Genomic DNA, 25,618 nt, shown 5'->3' on the forward strand with positions numbered 1-25,618 from the left:
GCTGACAATGGATGCCCATAGTAAGCGTATGGGTGATGACATTGTCCAGGCACTGCAGCTGTTGTTTTGGCGATCTCTCCTCTTCACTGAAGTTGGCACCGAAGATTGTGACTGGACCAGAGAGACTTCAGAATAGGTAAGTATAGGCATCTTTCCTTTACAGGGTAGACAGAATAGGCTTAGAATGGGGATAGGAGTAGATTTAAGCTTAGTTAAGTTTTGACTTGCCTTCCACTTTACCTCTTTCTAAATCTTTTGAAAACCCCAAAAAATTTGAAGAAATAAAAAGGTGCAGCGCTCCAATAATGAATATAATACTGAAATGAATTGTTAAAATATGCGCATATATGTGCACAGATCTTAGTGGAATGAATAAAGCAACAATACGTAAAAAACATGCGACAATGTAAAAAAAAATCTGACAATAAACAATAAGATGATCAAGTATAGTGGTAGTATGCATGACACTGAAAAGTCACACATTTGAGGCATATCCCTTTGAAAACGTGCGCGCGCACGAAACGTGTCGGAGAGGAGCCTGCGCATCGACGTCATGCCGCCGGGGCCACATGAAGGTCCGGCGCCCATCTTTGTGAGTGGCTTTATGCTGTGATTTGTACTTTCTCCACGTAGATGTATCTCACTTAAATAAAGTACTACACTATCAGCTGATTTTCTCTGGCTCTTTTTGTGAGCTAATCCCTCAGGAATTCTACCGCGGTTGGCATGCTGTGAGGTGACATAATCCCTATTTGAGATCGCCTTAGACTTCACGGTCCCACAAAAAATAGATGTGCTGCCTGACCTACCTGGGAGAGAAAACAGGTGTTCATGTGCATTGTATATGCGCTTCTGGTGAGTGCATATAAGAGAAACACTTCTCACGGATTCACCAGCACTGGAAGTCACCTGTTCACGGATTTATTGTTGGACTTTTTTAATTTCAGTGTTTATCACAATAAGTCACTAATTTATATTTTATCACCTAACACTGACCTTTCAGTGTCACACATACTACCACTATACTTGATCAACTTATTCTCAGATTGATTATTCATTTATTCACATGTTTCATATTGATAGCGCAAATCAGAGTGCCACACTTTGCTGTTTTTTCCATTATTGCTACTTATTGCTGTCTAATCCATTTCACTCATACTTATATGCGTATGTTTTTTTACATATTTTTGCTTTATTCATTCCACTAACATCTGTCAACATATATGCGCATATTTTAATAATTCATTTCAGTATTATATTCATTATTGGAGCGCTGCACCTTTTTATTTCATCTATCAGTGAGGATTCCAAGGGTGGTCCTTTAATACCAGCAGCTTATATGTTTTATGTATCCAGAGCGCTTACTGACATCCCATACTTAAAAAAACATTTGGCTGAAGCTAGGTTTTAAGTAGATATAACCACAAAAGAACAAAAGAAAGTACTCTATACAGTGAGTGCAAAAAACTACAGTGACCCTTAATTTTCTTCAGTGTCTGCTTGATCAAAATTCTAAATAAAACATGACATTTACACAAGCTATTTTTTTTTTTACATTTAATAGTCTCTCTTATTTTCTCTGCATCTCGCCTGTGCACTGGAACAAAATTGATTCATTAAATCCATTCTGGAATAAACAGTATATTGTCATTAGTAATAGTTGAGCTGAACAAGAGATAATGAGGCCCCTCTCACTCAGGCACATTTTGTTGCATCATCCTGTTTACATCTCATTTGTGCATTTAGGGTGGAATGAATTAAACCAGGAGGGCATCTATTATATATAAATATCAGGTTCCATGTGGATTTCTTTCCCTTTTCTGACTTTGCTGAAATGAAAGAAGTGTTAGAGGTCCTGGACACTATTTTGCAGTGCTAGCTGTTGTGTATGGGCCAAGTGTTTCTCATTTACTAAAATGCAAGAACCAGAGTTAAAATATACTGCAGTGGTATCAAAGATGGTAAAATGACTCCTGGTACCTTCAGCAAAACCTCCATGTGTTTCCAGAATGCCAAGAAAGGATGATCTGTTATGTAAATTCCACCCAAAACCTGGATTGTCACACCCTGACCTACATTTACCTGCCCCCGTATGTCTCCAATAGCCATTTTTAGGGGTCAGTAGAGAAGACTGGGGATAGGTCAGGACACAAATCTTTAAGCACTGGTGAACTATTGCATAGTACAGCATAAAATGGCATGGAGTGAAGATGTGTGAAGGAACTCTTGATGGGCAGAAGTCTAGACAAACAAGGTGACATCATATATATTTTTACAAATTTTTCAATATTTTGTAAAAATATCAAATTCACCAGCAGTTAGTCCCCATGCACACTGAGCGTTTAGCTCTGTTGCATGGGGCTTTGGAGTTTAGCTGAGGACAAAGAGCACAGGTGTCCCATCCAACCCCACTGCCAGAGGCCTGTCAAACTCTATGAGGCTGACAGCTGCTGCATCTGGACAGGGCTGAGTAGTGCACCAAATGATATAATCGTTTAGGCCAGTATGTGCCCAGGGATGAATGTCGGAAATGCAAGAAGTTATACTTCTAGGTGCATTGCCCAACCCCATCCAGCTGCAGCAGTTTTTAGCTTCTAATAACGTTTGACAGGCTGCTGGTTGTGGGGTTGGTTGGGGTACCTGTACCCTTTGCTGCAGCTAAATGCCAGATCCCCAGGCACCTGAAATAAACACCCAGTGTGCATAGAGACTAAATTTGCAGGTGAACGTCGAGACCATAAAAAAGGATGCAGCCAAAAGCTAACCTGTGCTACACATAAGGGAACACACCATCTATACCGACCTATTTTGAAAAGTTGGACTACTTTTTAGTTTTTAGTGAACTTAATACAGACTTGAAATGTACGTTCTTACTGAAGCAGGGTAAATACAGACAGGTTTTTTTTTTTTGTTTAACCAGTGTTGCTCTGGGGGAGATTTTAAGGAGAAAGACAATCATGTGCTCTGAACAAGGACATCCCCATCTGCAGATACAGAACCTCTGGACCCTGAATGTAGGCTGTCTGTAGGCCATCATTGTCTGAACAGTCTATGTCATTTGAGTTTCTATCACTTGCTCTAGTGAGTCTCTGAACGTCTTTGCTTTATTTTAACTTCTGCCAGTCACATACGTCTTATCTTGGGTGACAACCCATACTCATTGTACGGTATGTACAGAGAAGCATTGTCACCCTAGGACAGCAGTTGTGTTAGGACTTCAGAACACCCCACCCTTTCTTATCTCCATAGCATAAGTGTGAAGTGTTTTATAGCCCACAGATAGACTTGTGAACAATGCAGCTGATAAGAATGCAGTACAGACAGAGAATACAGAAAATTATCGGCTCACAAGATTTCTTGTAGGATCAACAGGTATTTTTTTATCGAATAAAGCAACACACTTTCAAAGCCCAACTCCAGGCACAAGAAACAAACTACCTTTGCAGTGCCCCCTTTCCAACACTGCTAGGGTAAATGCTCATTTTTGCTTAAAGTAGAACCAGTGGTGTCCCTAGGTGGGTGTGGGGGGTGCAGGCTACACCGGGTGACACCAAAATGAAAAAATGTTATTTCTACAGAGCAGAAATTCTATTTGGGCCAAACCATCTCCACGCGCTTTGGAAGGCAGTGGTGCCAAATTCTGGATTGATTAGACGAAACGAATAATAAGCGGGATTAAGGAACAGAAAGGAACTGCGCATGTGATCGAATCTAACGTCCAGACAACAAATCGCAAAGAACTTAAATGCCCAAGTCATGTGATTACGTCATCGCAGCCAATCAGCTTCAGTAAAGAACTTCGACCTCGAACAAGCGCATTACCAGAATTGAAATTCGTAGGATATAAGCGATGAATTTTTACTAAAAAAGGGCTTATAGGCGATTCTGTATGGTCTGATAGACTGTGGTACAGGAGGACTCGGAGGAGGTCCATAGAGAAGTCTGGAGGGGTGACACCATAGTTTTACCACACTGGGTGACACCAAGCCTAGTGACGCCACTGAGTAGAACTAACTTTTTTTCCCCATTTTGGCTAGACTAAGGGACGGTAAAACCCCTGTCAGAATGCTTTGGCCATCTGTGCTCCATTGGGGAGATTTATCTTTGCTTCCTGTCCTACAGTTAAATGTGAAGTGAGAGGAAATTCCTGCAAATTAATTCCTTGGGGACCCCCAGGTCAACAGAACTAATATCCTCATTGGAAGATTTACTTTCTATTACTTTTTTGGGAAAACCCCCAAAATGTGGGATTTTCATTTACTTTGACTTGCAATGATATTGGTAAACTGGACAAATAGAGAGGGTGAATCTCCCTAATGTAGACACAGACAGCAATAAAAACATGAGTTTTTCAGTGTTTTTGAATTAGCGTTTAGAAGAGTTTTTCTGCGTTTGCGTTTTTTAACTGAAAAAAATAATTTTTTTGGGGGGGGTGAAACAAACCCCCAAAAACGCAGGTTTGCAGCGTTTTACCATGTTTTTCTGCGTTTTTCAGCTAAAAAAGTCCTCTAGAAACCCACTAGTTCTGTTTTTTTTTTCCAGCCAAAAAATGTTGATTACAGTCTATGTGTGCATGGACACATAGCATAACATACTGGGGGTTTAGTAGCTGTAGAAAAAAAACGTCAAAAGCCAAAAACAGCAGCTGTAAAAATGTCAAGTGTGCATGAGGACTAAAATCTGAAAAAGATAACACAGATCAGCTTTGCTGATTACCAGGGTTTGTGCTGGGAGCCTCTTGTTTCATTTCCTATGTAAAATATATATATAAATAAAATAGAAATATGTAAGCTCTAAAATACTGAAGCAGCTACTATTTTTCTGGAATACTACAATGTTAAAAAATAAATTCACTTTGCAAAAAAAGTATAAAATGTAACAAATATTGAAAAGGAAACAGACCAATGGCAATATAATGAGCGGATAGTCCTTAGAGGGTTAAAAACACCATATACAGTCCACGCACCTTAAGCTTCTTCTCTGCCCGAGCCGCCTGCTTGCAGATTGGATGCCACACTTCAGAGCCTGGATAAAACAGAAATTTCCATTTAACAATAATAATGGCAGGTAATTAGAAGCACTCCATTAACAGGTATGAGCGCAAAAAAAAGAAAAAGTAATGACAGCAAAGGAGACCAAGTGGAACCTAGAAGCTAATATAATAAAAAGCAGAATTAGACAGCGCTCCACATTTTGCCCTATGAAAACACATTTTCATAGATCACTGGCAGTTAATGGGATCTTCGGTACACACAGCAGTATTTGAAGGTCACCTTCAGCATCATGACGGCTCTCTTGGGAATCCTAGATAATAGCTCTGTCTGAATTCTTTGTGCTACTGGCACACAAGGCATGATGGGGATTTACATCTCCAAGAAACAGTCAGTATACAGCGCTCAGCAAACATGGTAAATTAAAACTCTTGCGCTGTGATGGTATTTATTGACAAATGTGGAAACAGTTAACAATGAAGCCACAGAGGGCTGTGCATTGAAATATGCTGTTTGGTGTCTGTTTCCAGGACACTGCTGGGAACGTGGGGAGCATCCAAAGGTGACCAACCCACGCAACTGTACAGGGAATTCACAATGAATAGCAGACTTTCTAACCTGCAGCAGCTTTCACTGTAAACTGATTAAACACATTTGACAGATGTATTTGGAACTTAATAGTTTCTGTACAAAAGGATAGCAATACACTCCCCCCCCCCCAAATAAAGTGATACTCTGAATAAGAAATAATATTCACTGTTTAATTAGCTTAGAGATTTGAAAATTAAAAGGCTTAAAAAAAAAATTAAATGATTTTTACTTGGGCTGTCTGCAGCAAGTTCAGGTGCTCGCTTCTGAAAATATGCTACAATATGCAAATCAAGCCAGCAGAGGGCGCCAAAAATGTCTTTTGCAGTGATCCATAGGGAGTGAAAATGTGCGATGATGTAATCTTTTAGCTGGTTTATAAATACATTACTGACTGCAGCATATATTAAACTCACACATACAACAGTTATTTTGGTGTAATTCATTTGTTGGAAAGCATATGGAATCCGTACAGCCTGTCTATAAACTGTAATATTTAATATATAAAGAATGTTATACATCTTTCCACCAATACAACTCAGAGAATTTGGACACAATAAATAGGTTGTGCAGGTCTGCCGATCAATAAAACTCAGCGTCTGTTCAAAAATGAATATCAATCTGTTATTGATAATCACATCACACTATGGTTATTTCAACAAGAAATACATTTTAGCAGCCAAACTGCACAAGTTTATAATACATTGGTTAATTACTACATGCAGGTCTAAAGCAGAAATTGGGATAATGTTTTATATAAAAAGCTAAAAATAGTTAATCATCACCAGTTAAAGAATATGTGTGATTTAGCACAACATTTTAAATATGCTTTCTTCTTCCCCATGCCTCCTGAAAAAAGCATAATGATATTGTTCTTTGCAAGCTGTGCTGTCTGTATGTATGATGTAATAAGTAGGATGGGCACAGACAACCTTTTTCATGTTTTCAGGCACCAGACTGTATAGTTGATGCTCCCTAGAGCAAGACAGTAAGGGTGTTTTAGCAGTCTACTAGTCATCATCGGGACAAGACCCAAGTGAGGACACAGGCAACAATAAAAAGTTGATAGAGGGTCTAGCCCTTTCTTAGTTAAGCAAACATTTTTCGAGAGACATAGTGGCAGTTGCCATTGTCAATCCCCTTCTAGTTGTATGGCTAGTATGCTAATGGACTCGGCTCACTAAGGTTTGAGTCACTGACTTGGAACAGGCAAGCATATTTGAAATGTCAAAGTAGAGTGAGACATCCACATCTGCAAGCTATTTTCAGGTAAAGGACACAAAGGGGGAGATTTACTAAAACTGGTGCCCTCAGAATCTGGTGCAGCTGTACATGGTAGCCAATCAGCTTCTAACTGCAGCTTCTTCAATTAAGCGTTGGCAATAAAACTTGGAAGTTGATTGGCTTCTATGCAGAGCTGCATCAGATTTTGCACTCTTTAGTTTTAGTAAATAACCCCCAAAATATTAAAGTGTAAACATGACAGCCAAGAAGCAAGCATTTGCAGAATAAAAATTAGCAATGCCAGCCTGCATGTCTCTCTAAGGAAAGGTTTCCATTAAAAGAGCAAAAAAGTTTTGGTTCCACCTTAAATTTAAAGAAGAATTTCGGGTATGGCATATCTAACATAGTAACATTGGTCCAGCTTGGACCAATGTAACTATGCATATACCATGGGATCACTCTAGAAGCTGGAAATTACTGATGTGGACACCACTACTCCAGTGATTTCTAGTAGCTTAGGGGTTCTATGCCCATACGCTGCTCCGCTAGATTGTGAACACAGGAATTTGTCCACTTGGCACAGGCGCCTTTCAGAGAATGCTTCGCACTCAATGAATGCAAAACATTCTCAGATTGGACTGGATGGAGAGGTGGGACAGCAAGGTCATGCTCTCTACCTCATCTAATCAAAAAATGCTTTGCATTCTTTGAGAAAATGCAATGCTCTCTCGGAATTGTGTCTGTGCCAAGCGGCCAACCTCCTGTGTTCACATTGTAGCAGACCGCTTCTTGGCACAGGATCCAGAAGTAAGTGTAAATCACTGAGGTAGGTGTGCCTACTACATTGATTCCAACTTCTAGAGCAGCCTTTCTCAACCAAAGTACCCAGGCACCTTGGGGTGCCTTGAGGTTTCTTTAGGGGTGCCTTGGCAAAATGTTCACAAATTGCCCAAAACTTGTATACAAGCCAGCGGGTGGTACAAGCCTGCCTTTTAGTTATAGAAAGCCACAGGTTTTCATTGTGCACCATTACGACCTTCTAGCCGCCGGTGTCCTGACAACCAATGACATCATCAGTTGATAAGGAGAATGTTAGCTTCCTGCACAGCATCCTAGTTTGCCCTTCTCCGTCAGTGCTGGGGGTCACATTAGCTCAGTGTCAGAGAAAAACTGAGGGAGAAGAGAAACAATGGAATATTACTCAGTACCAGTGTGCAAAAGTGTATTTGCTTTGGAAGAATAAGTCACCTCTAATGTTGGGTGTCCTACATGTGTAGATGTTGCTGCATTATATAAAACTGTTAAATAGGTTTTCACATTTTAGAATGGGGTGCCTTTTTAAAATTATGGACAGTCTAGAGGCACCCCATTTTAAAATGGGGTGCCTCAGAACTGTCCATAATTTTAAAGGGTGCCTCGGGACTGTCCATAATTTTAAAGGGTGTCTTTACTGAAAAAAAGTTGGGAAACACTGTTCTAGAGGGATCCCACAAAAATGGTATATATTTAAGCTGGACCAATGTGACTATGTATTAAATGCATTACCTGGAATCCTTCTTTAAATGCAAATAATGTATGCTTCAGCTTAACATCATTTTTTGTAGTTCAGAAATCTGTAAAAAGTGATGACATGCACTTTTTCCTGATCATTAATCTCATGTGAACCGGTTCATGAAAACTAATCATAGGTCACCGGTGGTGTAGGAACAGAAAAAGCAGCTGTTGCAACTGTGGCTGGACTCCAATCAAGGAGGGTGGCCCTCCCTCTACCTATACCCACATTAAGCCCCTTTTACTGGGGTGGATTGATCAAGTCCGTATGTCCATTTTTCAGGCGGACCTGATCGGAACATCCATTGCCCTCTATGGAGACATGTGTCCGTTTACACCTGCCTGCATCCGATCCGATCCTTTCCGCTAAAAACAGATGGATGGGGATCCATGCCCCATCTGTCTAGCAGATCAGATGACAGTCAGATGTAAACAGGTGGTCCCTTTACATTCGACCGACCATAGAGGACAGCAGGCTCTGTCTGTGTTTGCTTTGCATAAGTGGAGCAGACATGGGCCTGTCATCTGCTCAGCGGGAATCAGTGGACAGGTTCCCTACTGAGCAGCCGGATTCACTGGTGGAATCCACCAGTGTGAAAGGGGCCTAACTGTTTCTTTATTTAAACACTTTAGAATCACATTTCCTTCCATTCCTTGCTACGTGAGGCCATATGACCAAAGAATGGAGATTGTGGCCATTACTGCACATTACAGTCCAAAGCCACTTCCCTTCCTCAACACTGCCTTTGTTAAAAATGTTGCAGCAAGAAAGAGTGGCTAAGGTGAGGGCAGCAAGGGGAGCAGGGCAGCAGCATTGCAGATGAGCTTGGATTTGTCCCAGAACATTAGAATGATTAAACTGCAGATATCTGATTTTTGATTGCTTGCTTTGCTCTTTGTTAGTAGACAGTGTCTTGCTTTGATTAATCTCAGTAACTGATCGCTGTTAATCCTTGAACATTACAATGATAAGACATCATTTTTTTTGCTGCATAATGAGCTCTGTTATGGATCTGTGCTATAGAGAGGAAAAGGTAACATAAAGAAGTGATGTGAGTATAACAGATAGGCCTCTGATGGTATATACAGTAGGAGATGACATTGTGACAGTGTTAAGCAAAGCCCCAGTGACAAATGTCCTACCTGTCAGGTACATCTCCTCTCCTTCTGAGAACATCTGCTGGCAGCGTACACAGCGGGCACATGTTGGGTGATAGTGCTTTCCTCCTGCCTAAAAAAACAGACACCCTTTAGGAATCCTGTCACAAGATTCTTTACATTATTCCGGTCACTTTACAATGAATTCAAAGCATTGCATTGCAACTGCAGGCTAAAAGAAGGTTCAATCTGTAATCTATTAAAGCCACATAGAAAACATTACAAATGTGCTACAGGTAGGGTTAGGGTGACGTGGAAGGTTATTGTTATGGGGACCATTAGTTTAGGGGTTAGGGTTACAGGTATGGTTAAGATTACGCTCATCTTCTAATACACCTATAAACTCCTATGCGTGTATGGACACATAAGCTAAGATGGAGGTGTGTTTTCCAGGCAAAAAAAAACATCCGTAAAAGTGGCATTTTTTTAAGCCCTGAAGGCATGAACCTTTGGAGTTACAGTACAAAGAAAGTTAGTATGAGGGTTAGAGTTGTAGAGAAGATTCAGGTTACAGGCAGTGTTAAGACCTGTGTCAATGGGCTGTGTCAACTGATAAACGCAGCATGCTTTTGACATCAGTTTGAAAGACTTCTGAAATCATTCATAAGTTATTGCAGTTATAGGAAAAGTTAAGTGTTATAGGAAGGGATAGTGTAAAGGTTAGTGTTATAGAAAGGCTAGTGTTATAGAAAGGGTTAGTGTTAGAGATATATCGCAAGGATTAGTGTTAGGGTTGGTGTCATAGAAAGGGATAGTCTGATGATTAGTGCTATAGGAAGGGTTAGTGTTAGGTTTAGTGTTATAGAAAGAGTTAGTGTGAGGGTTAGAGTTATAGTAAGGGTTAGTGTTAGGGTTGGTGTCATAGAAAGGGATAGTCTGATGATTAGTGCTATAGGAAAGGTTAGTGTTATAGAAAGGGTTAGTGTTATAGAAAGGGTTAGTGTGATTGTTAGAGTTATAGTAAGGGTTAATGTTAGGGTTGGTGTCATAGAAAGGGATAGTCTGATGATTAGTGCTACAGGAAGGGTTAGTGTTACAGGAAAGGTTAGTGTTATAGAAAGGGTTAGCATGAGGGTTAGAGATATAGTAAGGATTAGTGTTAGGGTTGATGTCATAGAAAGGAATAGTCTGATGATTAGTGCTATAGGAAGGGTTAGTGTTAGGTTTAGTGTTATAGGAAAGGTTAATGTCATAGAAAGGGTTAGTATTATAAGAAGGATTAGTGTTATAGGAATGGTTAGCACTATAAGAAGGGTTAGTGTGATGGTTAGTATTATAGAAAGGGTTAGTGTGAGGGTTAATGCTATAGGAAGGCTTATGCAGGCCATACATGGGTTGAATTCCAAACAAACTTTCTTTAGAAAATTGGAATTTTCGTGCATTTTGTACTCTGATGGTGCCACCATAGATTTAGAAATTCAACCAACCAAGCCTTTAATTTCACACCATGTTGCTACAGAAAAGAATTTTTGTGGCCAAGAATTTTTTATCCTTTCCAGGTCAGGTCATGCTCATTTCTTTTCTCAATTACATTTCTCGCATAATTATCCCATCATGGATTATAAATTTGTTCGTTTTTCAAAGAATTTCCAACATGCCTGATCACTCAAATTTGATAGTCTCTTGAAAATTGGACATTGTTGTGGCCCACTAATTGTGCAAAATTCTAATTAAAATTGTCAGAAAAGATTTGCGAAAGAAAATTCTTTCGGAAATTGACCCATGTATGACCATCTTTACTGTTATAGGAAGGGTTGGTGTGAGGGTTAGTGTGCGGGTTATTGTTATAGGAAAAATTAGTGTGAGGGTTAGTGTTATAGGAAGGGTTAGTGTGATAGTTAGTGCTATAGGAAGGGTTAGTGTGATGGTTGGTGCTATAGGAAGGGTTATTGTGAAGGTTGGTGTTATAGAAAGGGTTATTGTGAAGGTTGGTGCTATAGAAAGGGTTATTGTGAAGGTTGGTGCTATAGGAAGGGTTATTGTGAAGGTTGGTGCTACAGGAAGGGTTATTGTGAAGGTTGGTGCTATAGGAAGGGCCATTGTGAAGGTTGCTGCTATAGGAAGGGTTATTGTGAAGGTTGGTGCTATAGGAAGGGTTAGTGTGATGGTTAGTGTTATAGGAAGTGTTAGTGTGATGGTTAGTGTTATAGAAAGGGTTAGTGTGAAGGTTGGTGCTATAGGAATAGTTACTGTTATAGGAAGGGTTACTGTGAAGGTTAGTGCTATGGGAAGGGTTATTGTGAAGGTTGGTGCTATAGGAAGGGTTAGTGTGATGGTTAGTGTTATAGGAAGGGTTAGTGTGAAGGTTAGTGCTATAGGAAGGGTTACTGTTATATGAAGAGTTAATGTGAGTGTTGATACTACAGGAAGGGTTAGTGTTATAGGAAGAATTAGTTTGAGGGTTAGTGTTTTAGGGCAGATTAGTGTTAGGGTTTGTGTTATAGGAAGGGTTAGTGTTATAGGAAGAATTAGTTTGAGGGTTAGTGTTGTAGAGAGGATTAGTGTTAGGGTTTGTGTTATAGGAAGGGTTAGTGTTATAGGAATAATTAGTTTGAGGGTTAGTGTTGTAGAGAGGATTAGTGTTAGGGTTTGTGTTATAGGAAGGGTTAGTGTTATAGGAAGAATTAGTTGGAAGGTTAGTGTTGTAGGGAGGATTAGTGTTAGGGTTTGTGTTATAGGAAGGGTTAGTGTTATAGGAAGAATTAGTTTGAGGGTTAGTGTTGTAGGGAGGATTAGTGTTAGGGTTTGTGTTATAGGAAGGGTTAGTGTTATAGGAAGAATTAGTTGGAGGGTTAGTGTTGTAGGGAGGATTAGTGTTAGGGTTTGTGTTATAGGAAGGGTTAGTGTTATAGGAAGAATTAGTTGGAGGGTTAGTGTTGTAGGGTGGATTAGTGTTAGGGTTTGTGTTATAGGAAGGGTTAGTGTTATAGGAAGAATTAGCTTGAGGGTTAGTGTTGTAGGGTGGATTAGTGTTAGGGTTTGTGTTGTAGGAAGGGTTAGTGTTATAGAAAGAATTAGTTTGAGGGTTAGTGTTGTAGAGAGGATTAGTGTTAGGGTTTGTGTTATAGGAAGGGTTAGTGTTATAGGAAGGGTTAGTGTGATGAATAGTGTTGAAGGGAGGGTTAGTGCTAGGGTTAGTGTTATAGGAAGGTTTAGTGTATAGGAAGAGTTATTGTGAGGGTTAGTGTCATAGGGTGGGTTAGTTTAAAGGTTAGTATTTCAGAAACAGTTAGTGTTGAAGGAGGTTTCAGGTTACAAGGAAGGTTAGTGTGAGAATTAGTGCCATAGTAAGGGTTTGTGCAAAGGTTAGTAATACAGGAATGGTTAAAATTGTAGGGTGGGTTAAGTTTACAAGGAAGGTTAGTGTGAGGGTTAGGGTTAAAGGGGGGTTAGTGTTTAGGTTACAGGATGGGCAAGAGTGAGTGGGGCCAGGATTGTTTTAAGATTTTAAAACAATCTAACTAATCTTGTGGGAATCACCAAAACCCTTTATGCCTGCCTGTGTCCAGGGCCAAACACTTGCATGCAGTTGCTGCATGAGCGATTACATGTGAGTGGCCACAACTACCCATTGTTTTCAAGGGTGCTGCTGGCTCCTACAGCTAATTGTGGGAACCCCCCGCTGGGGTTCTCACAGCTAATCAAAGTGTGGGTGCATTCGCAAGTGTGAATGTACCCTTAGATATGCAAGCACATTTCAGTTTCACCAAGAAAAATACTCATCTGCTGGTTACAAGGAAGGTTAGTGTGAGGGTAAGGGTTAAAGGGGGGTTAGTGTTTAGGTTACTCCTCGTACTGAAATTGTAGGACGTTTTTTTTGGAACTGATGGCCTTGGCCATTTTAGGATTTTAAAACAAATGAAATCCCTACTATTAATTAGGTTTGCAGTTGAGTTGTTCAGAAAAAAAGTTTCACCTCTGCAAGTATGATTTATAATTGTGCAATAATTGAATGCAGAAATTAATGTCAGGACGTCATTTAAAATATTATATATCTATTCATTTCCAACATTGTGCCGTATTTATAAACAGAACTCCCCACAACAAATGTGGCCCTTGCAGCATTAGCTGCACAATTTGGCCCCCGGCTACGTTTCAGTTAAGCATGACTGATATATAGGAGGGTTTTGATAGTGGGGCAGCTTAATGTACAACATGAAATCCCAGAGCTTGTCCAGATGTAGGCTATCTACCCCAACACAGTAGTTAAATGACAAAATACTCTGTGTTTAAAAATTACATAACTCACATACATTTAAGTTTATTTTTTCACCTTTAATGTGCTTTGTGGGGTTTTTTTTTTTTTTTTGCAAAAGTCAAAAACTGCAGAGGGTTGTTTCTGGTCTAAATCTAAAGAATACAGGATATCAAAATAAAATGCTAGAGACTACTTTGTCCTGCTGGTTAAAACAAAAGCCTATGCAAATAAACATGTAAACTCAACCATTTCATTAACAAAACAAGCTGAAAAAAGACTACAAAGCAGCACCAGCAGACTCATTTGCTGTATAATGATAATTTTGTATCTTTCAAAAGAACAGCTAAATGCTTTTTGACATCCATTGCAAGAAATAGGATTAGTCATTATCATGCACCGTTTGCAATTTAACTGACTGCTGAGCCTGTAAAGATGTGCTTTGGCATTCAGGTGCTCCTAGGCATTGACAATATTTTCAGCTGGATCCGGCAGTGATCTTATGTCTATTGGATACCTTCAGGCAAACATAAAAGACAGTTCACAGGGAAGAAAACATCAGGCAGGTTAGAAAACATTCTAATGATATCCCTTCCAAATAAGTTAGGACTCAAACTATCTGCAGGAAGAGAAGCCAAGCCCCAAATTACTTTTCTATGGACAAAACAGGAATGCTAATACAAACTAATACTGTTTAGGGACAACATTGGACCTGCAGCTACTGTGAGATGGTTAGATTGTTTGTTATCATTTTTACAGGGCTCAATACCTGCTGGTGGTTGTGGTTAAACAAACCTGAGCTTCATAGCTTAAACTGATTTTAGAGATATAAGCACAATTTCTCCTTCCTCAAGCAAAATACTCATTTGCTGGCTACCTGAAAACCAAATTCTTTTCCTAATGAAACATTTGGGTTTATTCATACATAGATGTACAGCACATCATCCCAATGACAACTAATCTTGTGGGAAAAAACAAAACCCTTTGTGTCTGCCTGTGTCCAGGGCCAATCACTTGCATGTGATTGCTGCATGAGCGATTACATGTGAGTGGCCGCAACTTCCCATTGCTTTCAAAGGTGCTGCTGGCTCCTACAGCTAATTGTGGGAACACCCACTGGGGTTCTCACATCTAATCGAAGTGTGGGTGCATCCTTAGATATCCAAGCACATTTCAGCTTCACCAGACAAAATACTCATTTGCTGTTTACCAGAAAATAAATTCTTGGCCAAGCTTTTGGGTTTATACCTACACAGATGTCCAACAAAATGTTCCAATGATAACTCATCATGTGGGATACAATGGTGCCCAGGCAACACAAACAATTATTTTCATACCTGTTGCCTATTTTGTCTGCAGCTACCCATAGACAAAAGATTGTTACCTAATCCAGCCAAAATCAATAAAGATGTGGACATTTCCAGCCAACAACTTTATTTCTTTTTAAAACAGTGATTTTTAAAAGTAATATAGGGACTAATTTAGTGTGTATTTTAGAAAGCTGTCAATCATTAGGCAGTAATGAAATTAGTAAGAACTCTCCATGGAAATTTTTGACTTTCAATATATTCAAACAGTTGAACATTAGATCTTTATTTGTACAGAGGCTACAGATAAAGGTGATATGCATGAAAAAAACCACAAAGAAAATGTGTTAGTTATTCAACAAGGTGCACCATTGTACCATGTAAGTAAAAATAAGTACTCCCTTGGCCTGAGAAGCTGCTTTCTTTAGTTGAAATGACCTTTTGCCAGAATTTTGCAAAATTGCCCACCGGTCTCTCACATCGACAAAGCCTGATCTAAATAAGTATGCGCTATAACTAGTGACAGTGGCATTACTATTACAAATAATATGGAATAGATTGAACAAATATGTCTATTACTTGCCACAGAAGTGTCCAGCTTGGACCAATGTAAGTAAGTATGTGCCATACCTGTGGGATCCCTGCGAAAGCTAGGAATCACCATAGTAGGTATCATTACTCCAGTGATTTCCACTAGCTTCCAGGTCCTGTACTGAGTGTCTGCCCTGCTACACTGTGAACATAGGAGATTGCTCATTTGGCAAGGGCTCCATTCAGGGAACAATCAATGAATGCAAAGTGTTCTCTGATTGCACTAGGTGGAGAGACGGGGTGGTAACATCACAATCAGAGAAGAGTTTTTACATTCATTGAGAAAATGCAAAGTATTATCAGAAGGGCATCTGTGCATGGGACTGGAAGCCAGTGTAAATCACAATAGTATGGGTGTCTACTACAGTCATTGCCAGCTTCTAGCGGAATCCCACAGGTATTGCACATACTTACAATGGTCCAAACTGTAAAAAGTCCTACAACTTTTTTTACATTTCATTATATAAAAGTTGTCACATTACCAGCAGAGGAATATAATTGGTACACATACTGTACATACAGTTCAACTTTAATATTTTTTTAGACAATTATCTGGTACGCAGAAGCCACCAAAAAGCCAGAAATCCTTTTCTGCATACCTGTTCTGGGTCAGCATAATAGAACCCGTTTCAATCAATTCCTTGTTTGCTTTAAAAGTTTTTTTTCCTTTTCATACAAGTCTATGGGAATGAAGTCACCAATGGCAGCTGTATCTCTGTGACAGGCTCCTTTATAGTGCTAGAGTCTAGTGTAGGATATTGTGTATTCATTTCATTTTCTATGAGTCATTGTGCAGTTTGTGGAGGGAGGTTTTGAACTGTAACACTTTTTTATATAAAATTTTAGGCTTTCATAATATTTATTTGACTTGCAATGTGAATCACCCATGTGTTTTGTATGATTTCCGAGGAAAGTCACATAAGTTAAGGTCACAGTGGCAATCTGCCTCAAGCAGCTGAAGAGCTAAAGTGCTTTATTTCCACTCCATTGGCTCAGTACTATCCAGGCAGATCTCAGTGAGGTGTGCTGGGATGCTGCTGACATGGAAGAGATACGGACAGACAACAGAAATTGAGGCAAGCTGAGCAAACAGCAGAAGGGAGAATGGCATTGTAATGTACAACATTACCAAGAGTGGATAATAGGAGTAAAAGCAATATACATATTTTCAGGAGACAGTAAACTGAACATTGACAACAACGCTTGAAATGGCAGGACACCACTGTCTTCTAATTCACTACAATAATAGACTTGATTGCTCAGTACTTCCCAGACATGAAATGCCAGTGGGCTTACAATTCCATTATTTATGAAGCATTTTTCAACATATCTTAATGCATCTTTAAAACTACATTTGTGATAGTTTAAAGTTTTACTCTACCACTTAGTAAGTAATAAAAGCCATAAAACAGATTAAAAAAATACCTAAATACAGTTTTTACTATTACAACTTTATATTACTTTCTATGCCAATATTTTGTTGCTTGTGATCTCATTCTTGGACTGGTTGTGTTCATGATGAGGCTTCAAAGCATATATTGCCAACACACCATGGATCTTGAAGAAAGCATCCAAACGTATATTAAACTGTCATCACATGCCTGACTTGTGCCCTGCTTGGTCTGGAAATGTTGCACCTTTACTACTGAGATGTGGTCACTTTAATAAACATCTGGACAGTATCTTGAAGGTCCATGGTATGCCGGCGATATATGCTTTGATGCACAATGTTACTGGTCTCTAGCTGGTAGTTGCTACAGCATCCATCTACACCTTGCCATTTCTAGGAACGTGTGTAATGGTTTTATTATTTGCGCTGATGATGCTCCAGCCACCCAATAAACTTCTTCATCTCTTTTAGATTTTAGGATAAGAATGAGGGATAAGTGTTAGGGTCATCTAAGTTAGGTTAAGGTTAAAGAATAAATGTCAGGGTGCAAGATGGCTGTAAGAAAGAAAGGGGGCAGGGAACTGAAATACACCCTGCAGAGCTCAGTAAGGAGAGCTCTGAGAGCTGTTTGGAAGAAGGACACACACCCCTTTACATAGCTCACAGGAACAGAGATGAGGCTGTCAAACTATTGGAGCTCTCTCCCCTGTCACCATTTTTCTCTTTGTGTCAGGAAAACTGGTCAGAAACGACTCATGATGATAGCAGACGAATGAGGCAGAAAACAGAAATGACACTTAGTGCTCTTAATTTAGACAAGTACACACTATAGAGGGATATGCTTTGTTCATATTTCATGTCTGAAGTTTACAACCACTTTAAAGCGGTAGTAAACAGCACCTAAAAAAAAGATTAAAAAATCCCTTGCAAGGTAATGTCATAATGTGCTAGTATGCATCATTGGGTGGTAAGTCTATTCTTCACTCTTTCAGAGCTATGAGCATCACTGCTTCCAAGTTTGTTAGATAATGTGTCACTTGCTGTGGTTCCTCTCACCAACATTTATTATTATTGCATTTATTTACATTTTTGAAAAAGTGAATTATGCCTTTAGGGAAATTTCACACGCAAAGCTACAAGGGGCATTCAAGTCAAACCAGGACTTTTACATTTACAGGTAAAAAAGGGATGCTGGTGTGGTGGTACTACATGCAGTAGTAAGTGGCAAGTGTGCCCTATTACTTATGGACGGTGCACATGTTGCAGGCCAGTCCAGAGACCGGTAATCAAGATGGTAGACAACAGTGTTAGTACATGCATGGAACAGCGTGTGGTGATGAAGTTTCTTGTGAACGAAGGAGTAAAAGCAGCAGATATCTACAGAAGACATCAAGCAGAGTACGGTGATGAGACGCTCAGCCACAGTAAGACAGCTGAATGGTGTAAACATTTCAAAGATGGCCATACGTCCGTCAGTAATGATCCCGGACATTGTGGTTCCCAGCCCACAGCCGTCATTCCTGTGAACATTAAGTGCATGAAACACCTGATCCTGGATAATTAATGCATAACCCATCGTGAAATTGCACAAGAGATGAATCATTCTGTGGGAACGGTGAACACGGTTATTCACGAATGTCCTAGAACGGTTCAGGTGTACTGACAAATCTTTCTATGCCGAAGCATTCCAGGCATTAGTTAAAAGCTGGGATAATTGCATAAATGTAGCAGGGGACTATGTTGAAAAATAAATGCAGTTTCCACTCCTTGAAATTTGTTCTTTTATTGTATAAACTCAAAAGTCCTAGTTTGACTTCTATATTTCCAAAAATATGGGCAAGTGCCCAAGTGGGAGCAGGAGGTGGGGTGGAAGTGAGAAGTGGATAGAGATGAACCCTGATCTCTATGCATAGCACACCCCTAAATCCTGCACCCTGTGTGTAGCGCACTCATCAACCCTGCACTCTGTACACAGTGCACCTCTGAACTCTGCACTCTGTACGCAGTGCACTCCTGAACTCTGCACTCTGTACGTAGTTCACACCTGAACTCTGCACTATGTACAAGGTGCACTCCTGAACTCTGCACTCTGTACGCAGTGCACTCCTGAACTCTGCACTCTGTACGCAGTGCACTCCTGAACTCTGCACTATGTACAAGGTGCACTCCTGAACTCTGCACTCTGTACGCAGTGCACTCCTGAACTCTGCACTCTGTACGCAGTGCACTCCTGAACTCTGCACTCTGTACGCAGTGCACTCCTGAACTCTGCACTCTGTACGCAGTGCACTCCTGAACTCTGCACTCTGTACGCAGTGCACTCCTGAACTCTGCACTCTGTACGCAGTGCATTCCTGAACTCTGTACACAGTGCACTCCTGAACTCTGCACTCTGTATGCAGTGCACTCCTGAACTCTGCACTCTGTACGCAGTGCACTCCTGAACTCTGCACTCTGTACGCAGTGCACTCCTGAACTCTGCAGTCTGTACGCAGTGCACTCCTGAACTCTGGACTATGTATGTACATACCAGCTCTTTGAGGGAAACCATAATGCTGATGGCCCGCAATGAACTTGAGTTTTACACCCCTCATTAAAATGCGTATCAGTGTGCAGAAGGTTTACTAATGTGTGTTACATAAGGCTTTGTGGTTTATGTTAGGATTTGATCTCCATGTAAAGCGCACTGCTATTACCAATGCCCTACCAAAATATGGACGGGTGGGTAACATGTTTTCATTGTTGATATACAACAAGGAGCAGTATAAAAGGACATGACTCTAGCATAAGATAAATTAATTTTTCAACAACTGGAGGGGAAAAGCTTAATGAGTTCCACTGGAGGAATGTCAAAACATGTTAAGTACTAAACAGGTTAATAGCCTTGTAAACTGACAGTTCATTTGAAACACACAGGACAAATGTTTTTTCCCTTGCTAAAATCAGATATTCTAGAATCTCTAGCTGTTCTAAGTGGCTAGATTTTGGCTTGTCATAACAACATACCTCCAAAACTCTACCACTGATGTACTTGTTGCAGGTCTCACACTTAATTCCAAATTGAGCATGGTAGTCTGTCTCACAATAAGGCACGCCATCTCTGGAAAATAAGAAAGATATAATAAAAAAATTAAAAAATACTATAAGGCGATACTTGTATCTGGTAGCAGGGAGCTTAAAAATAACACAAAAAAAACTAACAACCTATAAACCACAGACAATACTGCACAACAAAGTGTAATACTATTATTAGAACACAAAAACACAACAGTGACATTTAAGAGAAAGTAAATTGTTTATGTATACATTTATTTATATTCAAGAACACAACAACAAAGCAGTGCACTTTAATGCATTCATTTTTAAATGTTGAAGCACACTGCCTTATACCTCCCGTTAATGAAAAAAATAGGAACTGAGAATTTGCGTCAGTGCATTTTGGTGTGCTATAGAGCAGATGGGCTGCAGCACATTGTATATATTTTGTGAGCAGTTAACAATGAATGTCAACTCTCCGAAAATCACTTACAGTGCATTGCTGAGTGTTTTAATGTGTGTTATGCACACATTATGACAAATTTGGTGTGACTGAACCCTTAAAGACATTTAAAATTTTTTTTTATTGAATTAAATATACAATATCAAACATTAATATTTTATATTTACATTTTCTGTCAGCAGGGGGAGCTTTATGCTTCTTTTTACATGGAAACCAGGCTAAAAAAGGGACTACGGAGCAGAAGGCATAAAGCTAAATGACTTAATCCCCTCCCTGCCATTCCTCCCTCCCTTCTCTGTGTGGTTCACTATAGAGTTTCAATTAGAGAGAGACAGTCTGAATTTAGTTACTACTATGCACTCTCTTAAGAAACCTCCTAATGCGCTGAGATACAGAAATATGTATACTTTATTGGTTACCTAAATAAACTTAAAACAATAATAAATTTAATTAGCTATATTTTACTGCCAAAAAATTCTAATTTATGCTGTGTATCCTGTTTGGGACAGAAATATCACATCTTCCATTCAGATTAAAGAGAATCTCATTTCAGCCATTCGGAACAAAATGACAGGTTCTCTTGAAAGAACAACCTCCCAGGCACTGATACTTACCTTCACCTGATTCACCTGCTGCTCCATTGGAGCCTTCAACAGATACTTCCAGGTATGCTTCTGGGCAGGAAGAGCATGTGACTTCCTTCCCAGGTGCTACAACATGAGTGGCCAATTTCCAGGACTGAACACGGTCACATGGGGAGGGGAAAAAGTCCTTAACACTGTATACATTTTAGCACAATCCAGCGCTAAGCTCATGGGAGAGATTTACATGCACATGGTAGCCAATCAGCTTCTAACTTCATCTTGTTCAACTAATCTTTGACAATAAAACCTGGAAGCTGATTGGTTTTTATGCAAAGCTGCACCAGATTTTGCGCTCTCCAGTTTTAGTAAATCCCCCCCATAGGTTTGGACTTAGTGCTACAACAGAAGTATATATAAGGACATAAAAAGTGAGTATCAGCCAGTGTGTAGGTATTGTTCTTTCAAGGTAACCTGTCTCTTTAAAAACAAAATCTTTACTTGAACAGTTATGAGTGCTGGAAATACAGTGAGCAAATACATACAGAAGTAGGTTTGCCAGTATGAGTTCTGACACACACCAAAGAACAAGATGGATCTACAATTAATCTATCCACCTGCTTTATCTGAAACTTGTAATTAAATTTTTTATTTGTACAAAAAAGAGAGATTCCTCTGTTTTTTATATATATTAGCGGTCAGGGTAAGGGGAAATTTCAAGTAGAATAGTAGAGAGTTCTGCAGGGGTGGGACTGGATGAGGGAGCAGTTGAGAGGTGGTACATAAAGGTGGAAAGAAGAAATAAAATAAAGGGGAAAAGAAGGAGGATGGAAAATAAAAAAAGAAAAGAGGGAGGACCTCAGTCCTTATACAGTATCTCACAGATAACGACCCCAAACACACCTCTAAGATGACCACTTCCTTGCCAAAAAAGCTGAGGGTAAAGGTGATGGACTGGCCAAGCATGTCTCTAGACTTAAACCCAATTGAGCATCTGTGGGGCATCCTCAAACAAATGGTGGAGGAGCGCAAGGTCTCTAACACTCACCAGCTCTTGATGTCATCATGGAGGAGTGGAAGAAGACTCCAGTGGCAACCTGTGAAGCTCTGGTGAACTCCATGCCCAAAGAGGGTTATGGCAGTGCTGGAAAATAATGGTGGCCACACAAAATATTGACAATTTGGGCCCAATGTGGACATTTTCACTTAGGGGTGTACTCACTTTTGTTGCCAGCGGTTTAGACATTAATGGCTGTGTGTTGAGGTTTTTTGACGGAACAGCAAATTTACACTGTTATACAAGCTGTACACTCACTACTTTATATTGTAGCAAAGTGTCATTTCTTCAGTGTTGTCACATGAAAAGATAGAATAAAATATTTACAAAAATGTGAGGGGTGTACTCACTTTTGGAAGATACTGTATATGAGCCAAGCTGTCAAAATATTTCAGTATGTATCTTCTTGATTTTCATAAGTGCGAGATTTTCCATTTGTTGGATTTCCCAAATTCAAGCAAACCATTGTGCTTTGGTGAAGGGTTTGGTGCCTTCTACAGGGCTGGTATGCAGGCCTTAGTGGCATTAGGAAAGTGAATCAACACTGAGATCCCCAAGTGATTTTTCTCAGCAAGATATGTTTCTTACTATAAACATGCCCTCCGTTGTGCTGCTATGGAGCCTACTATAGTCAATGGCGTCAAAATATGTAAACACTCCTTAAACACATTAAAAACTGATTTGTACGATCTGAGTTAGATTTACCAACATACATGTAGTGTTAGGGCTGACCAAATTGGATATAAATTGAACAGAATGTTTAAGGTAGGCCTTTTCACTATACAGGTAAAACAAAAAATTAGAATATCGTGCAAAAGTTAATTTCAGTAATGCAACTTAAAAGGTGAAACTAATATATGAGATAGACTCATTACATTACATGCAAAGCAAGATAGTTCAATCCGTGATTTGTCATAATTGTGATGATTATGGCTTACAGCTCATGAAAACTCCAAATCCACAATCTCAGAAAATTAGAATATTACATGCAATCAATAAAACAAGGATTGTACATAGAACAATATCGGACCTCTGAAAAGTATAAGCATGCATATGTAATCAGTACTTGGTTTGGGCCCCTTTTGCAGCAATTACTGCCTCAATGCGGCGTGACATGGAAGCTATCAGCCTGTGGCACTGCTGAGGTGTTATGGAAGACCAGGATGCTTCAATAGTGGCCTTCAGCTCTTCTGCATTGTTCGGTCTCATGTCTCAATTCATTCTCTTGGCAATGCCCCATAGATTCTCTATGGGGTTCAGGTCAGGCGAGTTTGCTGGCCAATCAAGCACAGTAATCCCACGGTCATTGAACCAGGTTTTGGTGCTTTTGGCAGTGTGGGCAAAAAAGAAAAAAACTACTGTTGGAAAATGAAGTCAGCATCCCCATAAAGCTCGTCTGCGGAAGGAAGCATGAAGTGCTCCAAAATCTCCTGGTAGACGGCTGCGTTGACCCTGGACTTAATGAACCAGATATCGTATGTACTGTCCAGCACCTCAGGATATGCTCAGCCAAAAGGGAAGCCAAGGGTACCAGGACAGCGACAACCAAAGGAAATGCTTCAGGGGTGCAGCCCTCCTCAGACGGGGAAATCAGCCACTGGATAAAGAGAAAACAGGTGGCACACACACCTAGTGCATTATCCAAGGTTTATTGTTAGGAGTGAAAAATAAAAACATACTCACAGACGAAGCATGTATCTAAAAAGCATACAAAAATGATGATGGCCACAACGGCAGGCAAGTGTGTGCGCCACCTGTTTTCTCTTTATCCTGGACTTAATGAAGCACAGTGGACCAACACCAGCAGATGACATGGCTCCCCAAATCAACACAGACTGTGGAAACTTCACACTGGACTTCAAGCATCTTGCAGTGTGTGCCTCTCCATTCTTCCTCCATACTCTGGGTCCTTGGTTTCCAAATGAGATGCAAAAGTTGCTCTCGTCAGAAAAGAGGACTTTGGACCACTAAGCAACAGACCAGGTCTGTTTTTCTTTAGCCCAGGTAAGACGCTTCTGACGTTGTTTGTTGTTTAGGAGCGGCTTGAAAAAAGGAATACGAATTTGAAGCCCATGTCCAGGATCCGTCTGTGTGCGGGTGGCTCTTGATGCACTGACTCCAGCCTCAGTCCACTCCTTGTGAAAGTCCCCAACACTTTTGAATGGCCTTTTCCTGACAATCCTCTCCAGGCTGCGGTCATCCCTGCTGCTTGTGCACCTTTTTCTTCCACACTTTTCCCTTCCACATAACTTTCTATTACTATGCTTTAATACAGCACTTTGGGAACATCCAACTTCTTTTGCAATTACCTTTTGAGGCTTTCCCTCCTTATGGAGGGTGTCAATGATGGTTTTCTGCACAACTGTCAGGTCAGCAGTCTTTCCCATGATTGTGATTCCTACTGAACCAGACTGAGAGGCCATTTAAAGGCTCAGGAACCCTTTTCAGGTGTTATGGCTTAATTAGCTGATTAGAGTGGGACACTTTGAGCCTAGAATATTGCACCTTTTCACAATATTCTAATTTTCTGAGATTGTGGATTTGAGGTCTTCATGAGCTGTAAGCCATAATCATCACAATTATGACAAATCACAGCTTGAATGATCTTGCTTTGCATGTAATGAGTCTATCACATATATTAGTTTCACCGTTTAAGTTGCATTACTGAAATAAATGAACTTTTGCACGATATTCTAATTTTTTGAGTTTCACCTGTAGGTAGCTGTTGGTAAAACCAGATTGTATAATCAAACTGGAAATCGCATGGCCAGATATCTGCCACTGTTCAAAGCCCAGAAATTGCCCAATTTGTACATACGTGTTCCTGTTGGTTATTCACTCACAACCATCCTTTCAAACAACTGTCCAATCTAACTTTAGTGGAGTCAGGTTCCATCACACTGTCTTCAGTCATCCAGTTGACTTCCTTACCTGAACTTTGACCTGGTTATGTTTGCCTGTCAGTGGCCACTACACTAAAACTGGCTTCATACACAACAGTTGACTGAAGGTGACTAATGTTTTGACATATGGGCTACTCAAGCTTATACCCAGCACTCGTTTGTCACTCAGTCCCTGCACACACCATGTCATTTATACTCACTTGCTGATGTATTCTCCGGTTAGGATAATTCCGCACGTCTGACACTTGAAGCAGCTGACGTGCCACTGTTTTTCCAGCGCCAGTAATGACTGTCCGTGCTTAATCTCCTCCTTGCAGCCCGCACAGTCTGAGTAATAAAAGTGAATAGCATCATTACAAAACTGTCTACAGCATCCAGCTCCAAGGTGCATAAAAGTGAACAGCTTTGATTAATGTGAAGCACCTTGAACTACTGTATCATGCAAGCTTTAATTATTAACATTTGTAAACCCATCACTGCTTTTGTTCAAAGACTACTTTTTTTTTTTTAATGCAGAATTGTGGGTGCTTGGGGACCTATGACAATGATGTATTATTCCTTCACTCTACACTCCTTTTTGGAG

General features: G+C 40.0%; 2 protein-coding genes across 9 annotated transcripts in view; both read right to left on the reverse strand.

Annotated features, from left to right (window-relative positions):
• The window catches only part of ABLIM3 (actin binding LIM protein family member 3), a 312,972-nt gene that overhangs the window by 56,080 nt on the left and 231,274 nt on the right, over positions 1 to 25,618 (reverse strand). For all 8 annotated transcript variants that reach the window (XM_089659463.1, XM_089659460.1, XM_089659455.1 and 5 more), the window contains exons 5-8: positions 25,236 to 25,362; positions 20,002 to 20,095; positions 9,498 to 9,585; positions 4,967 to 5,025 (exon numbers count right to left, since the gene is read on the reverse strand). In XM_089659463.1, coding sequence (XP_089515589.1) covers positions 4,967 to 5,025; positions 9,498 to 9,585; positions 20,002 to 20,095; positions 25,236 to 25,362 — 368 coding nt within the window. The remainder of the gene's footprint in view (positions 1 to 4,966; positions 5,026 to 9,497; positions 9,586 to 20,001; positions 20,096 to 25,235; positions 25,363 to 25,618) is intronic.
• Positions 10,211 to 12,122, reverse strand: LOC149439116 (uncharacterized; the record flags this gene model as incomplete). The annotated part of the gene is made up of 2 exons (XM_089659471.1): positions 10,211 to 10,493; positions 11,293 to 12,122. Coding segments are annotated over 2 exons (1,110 nt in total), but the record flags the coding sequence as incomplete, so codon positions are not given.

The sequence above is a fragment of the Staurois parvus genome, unplaced genomic scaffold, assembly GCF_062004578.1.
Source record: "Staurois parvus isolate SC_StPar_1 unplaced genomic scaffold, SC_StPar_1.0 ptg001158l, whole genome shotgun sequence".
In the NCBI taxonomy this organism is placed as follows: Eukaryota; Metazoa; Chordata; class Amphibia; order Anura; family Ranidae; genus Staurois; species Staurois parvus.